Source organism: Atractosteus spatula, assembly GCF_055471065.1.
Source record: "Atractosteus spatula isolate fAtrSpa1 chromosome 10 unlocalized genomic scaffold, fAtrSpa1.hap1 SUPER_10_unloc_1, whole genome shotgun sequence".
Lineage (NCBI taxonomy): Eukaryota > Metazoa > Chordata > Actinopteri > Semionotiformes > Lepisosteidae > Atractosteus > Atractosteus spatula.
In genome coordinates, this window is record NW_028296612.1 from 5,294,179 (window position 1) to 5,304,081 (window position 9,903).

General features: G+C 53.8%; 1 protein-coding gene across 1 annotated transcript; it reads left to right on the top strand.

The window, feature by feature from the left end:
• Positions 1-364: 364 nt before the first annotated feature.
• Positions 365-5,190, top strand: LOC148813600 (uncharacterized). Its single transcript, XM_088908175.1, has 6 exons — positions 365-523; positions 1,444-1,514; positions 2,663-2,698; positions 2,820-3,134; positions 3,900-4,082; positions 4,579-5,190. The coding sequence occupies exons 2-6, from the start codon at positions 1,481-1,483 to the stop codon at positions 4,806-4,808; spliced, it is 798 nt and encodes a 265-aa protein (XP_088764301.1). The 5' UTR covers positions 365-523; positions 1,444-1,480; the 3' UTR covers positions 4,809-5,190.
• The last annotated feature ends 4,713 nt before the right edge of the window (positions 5,191-9,903 follow it).

Below are 9,903 nucleotides of genomic sequence, written 5' to 3' on the forward strand. Positions count from 1 at the left end.
AGGACAGCTCCTCTCAGGACCTGTGTGTGAGCAGCAGTGTGTGTGACTGTTGTCTAGGTGTGTGTGTGTGTGTTTAACAGGACAGCTCCTCTCAGGACCTGTGTGTGAGCAGCAGTGTGTGTGACTGTTGTCGAGGTGTGTGTGTGTGTGTTTAACAGGACAGCTCCTCTCAGGACCTGTGTGTGAGCAGCAGTGTGTGTGACTGTTGTCGAGGTGTGTGTGTGTGTGTGTTTAACAGGACAGCTCCTCTCGGGACCTGTGTGTGACCGTTGTCGAGGTGTGTGTGTGTTTAACAGGGTGTGACGTCAGCCCTGTACCAGTACGCGTGTGATTTCTCGGAAGTCCAGGACGTCGACCGACAGACTCACAGTGAAAGTGAAAGAAAAAGAATGTTGGGCTCAGACACAAACACGCTGCGACTTTTTGTAGACTTTGGCACCAGGAGAGAAAAACGTGAAATTCGACGTTGAGACTGTCGCCGCGGGTGAACAGCGACAGCGGGGTCTGGAGACGGGGGAGACGGGTCGGTCCGGTCTTCTCGGGATCTGGATCTGCTGTGTGTTTCGTTGTGTTGCTGTAACGTGGCGCGTCGCTTCGCTGCTGATGTGTTGTGTGTTTCCTTTGCGTTGCTGTAACGTGGCGCGTCGCTTCGCTGCTGATGTGCTGTGTGTTTCGTTGTGTTGCTGTAACGTGGCGCGTCGCTTCGCTGCTGATGTGCTGTGTGTTTCGTTGTGTTGCTGTAACGTGGCGCGTTGCTTCGCTGCTGATGTGCTGTGTGTTTCGTTGTGTTGCTGTAACGTGGCGCGTTGCTTCGCTGCTGATAAGCTGTGTGTTGCTCTGCTGTGTTGTGTCAGTGTGCTGCTCTGGTGTGTTGTGATGCTCTGCTGTGTTGTGTCAGTGTGCTGCTCTGCTGTCTTGTGTTGCTCTGCTGTGTTGTGTCAGTGTGCTGCTCTGGTGTGTTGTGTTGCTCTGCTGTGTTGTGTCACTGTGTTGCTTTGGTGTGTTGTGTTGCTCTGCTGTGTTGTGTCAGTGTACTGCTCTGCTGTGTTGTGTTGCTCTGCTGTGTTGTGTCAGTGTGCTGCTCTGCTGTGTTGTGTCACTGTGTTGCTCTGCTGTGTTGTGTTGCTCTGGTGTGTTGTGTCACTGTGCTGCTGTGTTGTGTTGCTCTGCTGTGCTGCTCTGGTGTGTTGTGTTGCTCTGCTGTGTTGTGTCAGTGTGTTGCTCTGGTGTGTTGTGTTGCTCTGCTGTGTTGTGTCAGTGTGCTGCTGTGTTGTGTTGTGTCACTGTGTTGCTCTACTGTGTTGTGTCAGTGTGCTGCTCTGGTGTGTTGTGTTGCTCTGCTGTGTTGTGTCAGTGTGCTGCTCTGCTGTGTTGTGTTGCTCTGCTGTGTTGTGTCACTGTGCTGCTCTGACTCATGGGCCTCCTGTCCTTCTCCTTTCCCAGGAAACAGATTCCCAGTCGGACAGGGAGGAGCTCCGGGATGAAACTTCCCAAAAACTCGAACGGAGAGCAGAGTAGGAAACCCCAACACTAGCTCTAACCCCAACACTAGCTCTAACCCCAACACTAGCTCTTACCTCAACACTAACCCCAACACTAGCTCTAACCCCAACACTAACCCCAACCCCAACACTAGCTCTAACCCCAACACTAACCCCAACACTAGCTCTAACCCCAACACTAGCTCTTACCTCAACACTAGCTCTAACCCCAACACTAACCCCAACATGAGCTCTTACCCCAACACTAACCCCAACACTAGCTCTAACCCCAACACTAACCCCAACCCCAACACTAGCTCTAACCCCAACACTAGCTCTTAACCCAACCCCAACACATTGACACAGAAGAGTGACGGGAGACACAGTGGGCACGTGGGCATGGGGGAGTGACGGGAGACACTGGGCACGTGGACACGGGGGAGTGACGGGAGACACAGTGGGCACGTGGACACGGGGGAGTGATGGGGGACACAGTGGACACATGGACACGGGGGAGTGACGGGAGACACAGTCGACACATGAACACAGGGGAGTGACAGGAGACATGGTGGACACAGGGGAGTGACAGGAGACACAGTGGGCACGTGGACACGGGAGTGACGGGAGACACAGTGGGCACGTGGACACAGGGGAGTGACGGGAGACACAGTGGACACAGGGGAGTGACAGGAGACACAGTGGACACATGGACACGGGAGTGATGGGAGACACAGTGGGCACGTGGTCACAGGGGAGTGACGGGAGACACAGTGGACACATGAACACGGGAGTGACGGGAGACACAGTGGGCACGTGGACACGGGGGAGTGATGGGGGACACAGTGGACACATGGACATGGGAATGACAGGAGACACAGTGGATACATGAACACAGGGGAGTGACAGGAGACACGGTGGGCACGTGGACACGGGGGAGTGATGGGGGACACAGTGGACACATGGACACGGGAATGACAGGAGACACAGTGGATACATGAACACAGGGGAGTGACAGGAGACACGGTGGACACAGGGGAGTGACGGGAGACACAGTGGGCACGTGGACACAGGGGAGTGACGGGAGACACAGTGGACAGCGGGGCTGGAAAGGGGTCAGAGTGGTTGGGGGGTTTGTGTGCGAGATGGCTGTCTGGAAAGTGACCCCTCCTTGTCTCTCCCAGGCTCTGGATCATGGCTCTCCTCCCTCAGAGCAGCAGGTGAGTCCACACCGTGCCTCTGGACACAGCTGGAGCTCCTGTCCTCACCGCTGGAGCCCGTCTGTTCTCCTGAGGAGACTGAGGTCCGGTTCTCATCCTGAATGTCATGTACTTCCTCCAGGTGCCGGAGCTGGGAGGACCCTCAGAGCTTTGTCACGCCCCCTTTGGAATGCGGTGCTGTCCGTACCCCCAGTCCGCTGGCTCTGCGCCCTCGTGAGCCCCCTCCTCTGCCAGGCCCTGTCCGTACCCCCAGTCCGCTGGTTACTCCTGGCTCTCTCCTGGCTCTGCTGCTCCTCAGCCTCCTTCGTCAGAGCGGTGCTGTCCTTACTTGGTGCTGTCCGCTGGCTCTGCGCCATCCTGAGCACCCTCCTCCGCCAGGCCCTGTCCATACCCCCAGTCCGCTCAGCGATCTCCTCACTCCAGGCAGCAGGAGCAGGTGAGTCGGGGTGCTGATGGGGGTGCGCCCCAATCACGGATAGATTCGTGGGGGCTGGAGGCTGCACACGGGTTCCACCCTCCATGCCCACCGCGAGAGACACAGTGGAGGAACACTAGGAGACACAGTGGAGGAGCAGGAGACACAATGAAGGAACAGGAGACACAGTGAAGGAACACTAGGAGACACAGTGGAGGTGCAGGAGACAGTGAAGGAAAACAGGAGACACAGTGGAGGAACACTAGGAGACACAGTGAAGGAAAACAGGAGACACAGTGGAGGAACACTAGGAGACACATTGGAGGAACAGGAGACACAGTGAAGGAACACTAGGAGACACAGTGGAGGAAAACAGGAGACACAGTGAAGGAACAGGAGACAGAGTGGAGGAACACTAGGAGACACAGTGAAGAAACACTAAGAGACACAGTGGAGGAAAACAGGAGACACAGTGGAGGAACACTAGGAGACACAGTGGAGGAACACTAGGAGACACAGTGAAGGAAAACAAGAGACACAGTGGAGGAACACTAGGAGACACAGTGAAGAAACACTAGGAGACACAGTGGAGGAACACTAGGAGACACAGTGGAGGAACACTAGGAGACACAGTGGAGGAAAACAGGAGACACAGTGGAGGAGCAGTAGAAGAACTAGATTAATCAGGAGCACTGCTGATCCTGAAGAAGTTCTCTTTGGGTTGATCTTGTGAAATATTTTATATTTATTTTCCTCAGCTGTGTATCTGTGTTTATATCTGTCCAGTTAAAGTCCACTTCCTGGTCACTGGAAAAGCCCTGGGTGCTGACCAGGTGTTCAAAGACAAGCTGATGAAGAGCACTGGGATTGAAGAGAGCACTGAGGAAGAGTGTGATGCGCTCGTAGTCTTCTGTCCCGTCAGCTCTCGGATAGGGACTGACATCGACGCTGCCCTCCAGAACATTCCAGGTGAGGGGTTACAAAGACATCAACCAAACCTCACACTAACCCCACCTCAACTTGAACCCCAACTCTGACACAGCTCTGACACAGCTCTGACACAGGTCTGACACAGGTCTGACACAGGTCTGACACAACTCTGACACAGGTCTGACACAACTCTGACACAGCTCTGACACAACTCTGACACAGGTCTGACACAACTCTGACACAACTCTGACACAGGTCTGACACAGCTCTGACACAGGTCTGACACAACTCTGACACAGGTCTGACACAGCTCTGACACAGCTAGTGTTAGCTAGTTAGCACACTAGTTAGCTAGTTAGTTAGCTCTAACTCTGCTGCCTGTCTGCTGTGTCCTGGGACTCACCTGAGCCGGGTGAGTGGACACTGTTGAAGAGTCTCGTCTGTCTGTGTCTCTGAGGTCCTACAGCTCTGCTCTCAGAGGACAGGAGAGTCTGCAGGTGCTCAATCAGGACCCTGTCTCTGTCTCTCTCCACAGGGGACAAGCCCGCTGTCCTGGTGGTGATGCACCACACCTACGACCCCGAGGCAGTTGTGGCTGAGAGCAGCAGACTGGTGACCAGGAGACACACAGTGACTGTGGACTGTCTGTTCCATGAGACAGTGGGGGGACTGCTGGACAGCTGTCCCATCAATGAGCAGGCTGTGGGATCAGTGCGTGACATGCTGAGAGGCTTACCCACAGCGAGGCAGAAGACAGCAAAGTGAGAGAGGTGCCCAGGCAGGGCGCTGAGGGAGAGGAGAGAGGGGGGTTTGTCTCCTCTTGCTGCAGTGGAATAGGAGGGCATGTGAGTGAATGGAGGGGTAGATGGGTGGATGGAGGGGAGATTGGTGAATGAGTGAATGTGAGGCATCCGGTCATTGTCGTCCAGCTGCTCTGACCCGCAGCCTGGCTGTCCAGGTCCTGAAACAGGTCGTTCTCTTTCAAGAGCCCCCCCAGCTGTGGCCACACCCACCGCCTTCCGGTCACTCTCCGGAAGAGGAAACCCGATGCGCTCCCTCTTTTTAAACAAAAACGAAACGTGTCTTCACTGCTCACCAGCTGTTTAAATCAGCGCATATTAAAACATTAAAGCACTTTGTCACTGTACAGCGTTTTGAATTTTGTTTACAGGGGACCGCGATTGTACAACACGCAAGAACACGTTTGTGTACACTCCGTGTGGCACTAGTGGTTCTGTGGATATTCCAGACCCTAGTAAGGTCGTCCAGTTCGATTTCAGACTGCATGGACTGGGAAAATATCACCGGAGTGTCGTGTCATCTGATGAACTGGGATGCTGTCGTGAAAATCAGGTTTCGCAGCTGGGTTTGCCAGTCAAATATAGTTACAACAGGGCTGAAATAAACCGCGGACTCCCGGACGAACCAGCCGCTGTCGTCAGCATCATGATTTCTTGGAAGACGCGCCCCTCTTCCGGGATCGGAAGCTGCCCCGCCCCCCCTTCCGAAGTGCGCAGGCGCGATGGAAATCTGCGGCGTGATTCGTCAGTTCGCCCGTGGGTCGTATTACCTGTAGAAAACGCGCAAATTTACCTGTAGAAAGACGTGGTTTCACGTCTACTTTCGCATTGTGATAATAAGTGCTTACACTTATATAGAAAAGCGAGGGGTCTGGTCATTCTTGCCCAGTGGCTTTGACACACAACCCCAGGACCTGAAAGGGCGCTTGTGTGGCCTTTTTCCCCCAGCTTGTTCGGGACCTGTAAGTCAGTACAATCAGGTCAGCCCGAACAGCAGGGGTTGCGCGTTTACTACAGACAGTACGGCGCCCGGGTCCCCCCTCCCGAACTCCTCCGCGCAAGCGCACAAGGACAGGCACGGGCGGGGGGAGACAAATTGGCTGTGGAGATTTAAAAAAAAATACTTTTTAAATTTATTTTTGTACACAAAAAGGAAACATACAACAACCAAGGGTGTGCACAGACAAATGTCATCACAGTGGAGCAAAGGCAACGTCAGGTGAATGAAACAGACAAAAACAAACCACTTTGTCAACAGTGCAGATCTTAGGGGTCACAGTAAATGAGTTTATCTGCCCGGAGAGGTCTGTAAACCAGCTCACCCAGCTTGTTTTTTCAACATGTTTAGTCAGGACTGGGGCCCGGAAGCAGCTGCGCCTGCGCAGACACCCCGCCGAGCCGAGCCGAGCGAAACCGAAAGCGAGACCCGGCTCGGCCGGCAGGCGGCGCTGTGGAGCTGCTCCGGTACCGAGTCCACCCCCCGCAGTCTGGCGCTGGAGTTTCAGCTGACAGCAGGTACGTGTCCTGTCCCTCCCTGTCTCTCTCTCCTGTCCCTCCAGGGACTGTGACCGGGAGAGACACGCGGGGGTCGTCCGTCCTGTTGCTTCTGCTTGAAGTTTTACTTTCGTTTGGAGTCGCGGAAATTCTTCACTTCTTCCTGCTTTTACTGATCTTGGGAATAAATCGCCTTTTTCTCCCAGTCCTGACAGCACCTGTGTGTGAGCAGCAGTGTGTGTGACTGTTGTCGAGGTGTGTGTGTGTGTTTAACAGGACAGCTCCTCTCAGGACCTGTGTGTGAGCAGCAGTGTGTGTGACTGTTGTCGAGGTGTGTGTGTGTTTAACAGGACAGCTCCTCTCAGGACCTGTGTGTGAGCAGCAGTGTGTGTGACTGTTGTCGAAGTGTGTGTGTGTTTAACAGGACAGCTCCTCTCAGGACCTGTGTGTGAGCAGCAGTGTGTGTGACTGTTGTCGAGGTGTGTGTGTGTGTTTAACAGGACAGCTCCTCTCAGGACCTGTGTGTGAGCAGCAGTGTGTGTGACTGTTGTCGAGGTGTGTGTGTGTGTTTAACAGGACAGCTCCTCTCAGGACCTGTGTGTGAGCAGCAGTGTGTGTCAAGGTGTGTGTGTGTGTTTAACAGAACAGCTCCTCTCAGGACCTGTGTGTGAGCAGCAGTGTGTGTGACTGTTGTCGAGGTGTGTGTGTGTTTAACAGGACAGCTCCTCTCAGGACCTGTGTGTGAGCAGCAGTGTGTGTGACTGTTGTCGAGGTGTGTGTGTGTGTTTAACAGGACAGCTCCTCTCAGGACCTGTGTGTGAGCAGCAGTGTGTGTGACTGTTGTCGAGGTGTGTGTGTGTTTAACAGGACAGCTCCTCTCAGGACCTGTGTGTGAGCAGCAGTGTGTGTGACTGTTGTCGAGGTGTGTGTGTGTTTAACAGGACAGCTCCTCTCAGGACCTGTGTGTGAGCAGCAGTGTGTGTGACTGTTGTCGAGGTGTGTGTGTGTGTTTACCAGGACAGCTCCTCTCAGGACCTGTGTGTGAGCAGCAGTGTGTGTGTTTAACAGGACAGCTCCTCTCAGGACCTGTGTGTGAGCAGCAGTGTGTGTGACTGTTGTCGAGGTGTGTGTGTGTGTGTTTAACAGGACAGCTCCTCTCGGGACCTGTGTGTGAGCAGCAGTGTGTGTGACTGTTGTCGAGGTGTGTGTGTGTGTGTTTAACAGGACAGCTCCTCTCAGGACCTGTGTGTGAGCAGCGGTGTGTGTGACTGTTGTCGAGGTGTGTGTGTGTGTGTTTAACAGGACAGCTCCTCTCAGGACCTGTGTGTGAGCAGCAGTGTGTGTGACTGTTGTCGAGGTGTGTGTGTGTGTGTTTAACAGGACAGCTCCTCTCAGGACCTGTGTGTGAGCAGCAGTGTGTGTGACTGTTGTCGAGGTGTGTGTGTGTGTTTAACAGAACAGCTCCTCTCAGGACCTGTGTGTGAGCAGCAGTGTGTGTGACTGTTGTCGGGGTGTGTGTGTGTGTGTTTAACAGGACAGCTCCTCTCAGGACCTGTGTGTGAGCAGCAGTGTGTGTGACTGTTGTCGAGGTGTGTGTGTGTTTAACAGGACAGCTCCTCTCAGGACCTGTGTGTGAGCAGCAGTGTGTGTGACTGTTGTCGAGGTGTGTGTGTGTGTTTAACAGGACAGCTCCTCTCAGGACCTGTGTGTGAGCAGTGGTGTGTGTGACTGTTGTCGAGGTGTGTGTGTTTAACAGGACAGCTTTTCTCAGGACCTGTGTGTGAGCAGCAGTGTGTGTGACTGTTGTCGAGGTGTGTGTGTGTGTGTTTAACAGGACAGCTCCTCTCAGGACCTGTGTGTGAGCAGCAGTGTGTGTGACTGTTGTCGAGGTGTGTGTGTTTAACAGGACAGCTCCTCTCAGGACCTGTGTGTGAGCAGCAGTGTGTGTGACTGTTGTCGGGGTGTGTGTGTGTGTGTTTAACAGGACAGCTCCTCTCAGGACCTGTGTGTGAGCAGCAGTGTGTGTGACTGTTGTCGAGGTGTGTGTGTTTAACAGGACAGCTCCTCTCAGGACCTGTGTGTGAGCAGCAGTGTGTGTGACTGTTGTCGAGGTGTGTGTGTGTGTGTTTAACAGGACAGCTCCTCTCAGGACCTGTGTGTGAGCAGCAGTGTGTGTGACTATTGTCGAGGTGTGTGTGTGTTTAACAGGACAGCTCCTCTCAGGACCTGTGTGTGAGCAGCAGTGTGTGTGACTGTTGTCGAGGTGTGTTTGTGTGTGTGTGTTTAACAGGATAGCTCCTCTCAGGACCTGTGTGTGAGCAGCAGTGTGTGTGACTGTTGTCGAGGTGTGTGTGTGTGTGTTTAACAGGACAGTTCCTCTCAGGACCTGTGTGTGAGCAGCAGTGTGTGTGACTGTGGTCGAGGTGTGTGTGTGTGTTTAACAGGACAGCTCCTCTCAGGACCTGTGTGTGAGCAGCAGTGTGTGTGACTGTTGTCGAGGTGTGTGTGTGTTTAACAGGACAGCTCCTCTCAGGACCTGTGTGTGAGCAGCAGTGTGTGTGACTGTTGTTGAGGTGTGTGTGTGTGTTTAACAGGACAGCTCCTCTCAGGACCTGTGTGTGAGCAGCAGTGTGTGTGACTGTTGTCGAGGTGTGTGTGTGTTTAACAGGACAGCTCCTCTCAGGACCTGTGTGTGAGCAGCAGTGTGTGTGACTGTTGTCGAGGTGTGTGTGAGCAGCAGTGTGTGTGTGTGTGTTTAACAGGACAGCTCCTCTTGGGACCTGTGTGTGAGCAGCAGTGTGTGTGACTGTTGTCGAGGTGTGTGTGTGTGTTTAACAGGACAGCTCCTCTCAGGACCTGTGCTTGAGCAGCAGTGTGTGTGACTGTTGTCGAGGTGTGTGTGTGTGTTTAACAGGACAGCTCCTCTCAGGACCTGTGTGAGCAGCAGTGTGTGTGACTGTTGTCGAGGTGTGTGTGTGTGTTTAACAGGACAGCTCCTCTCAGGACCTGTGTGTGAGCAGCAGTGTGTGTGACTGTTGTCGAGGTGTGTGTGTGTGTTTAACAGGACAGCTCCTCTCAGGACCTGTGTGAGCAGCAGTGTGTGTGACTGTTGTCGAGGTGTGTGTGTGTGTTTAACAGGACAGCTCCTCTCAGGACCTGTGTGAGCAGCAGTGTGTGTGACTGTTGTCGAGGTGTGTGTGTGTTTAACAGGACAGCTCCTCTCAGGACCTGTGTGTGAGCAGCAGTGTGTGTGACTGTTGTCGAGGTGTGTGTGTGTGTTTAACAGGACAGCTCCTCTCAGGACCTGTGTGTGAGCAGCAGTGTGTGTGACTGTTGTCGAGGTGTGTGTGTGTTTAACAGGACAGCTCCTCTCAGGACCTGTGTGAGCAGCAGTGTGTGTGACTGTTGTCGAGGTGTGTGTGTGTGTTTAACAGGACAGCTCCTCTCAGGACCTGTGTGTGAGCAGCAGTGTGTGTGACTGTTGTCGAGGTGTGTGTGTGTTTAACAGGACAGCTCCTCTCAGGACCTCTGTGTGAGCAGCAGTGTGTGTGACTGTTGTCGAGGTG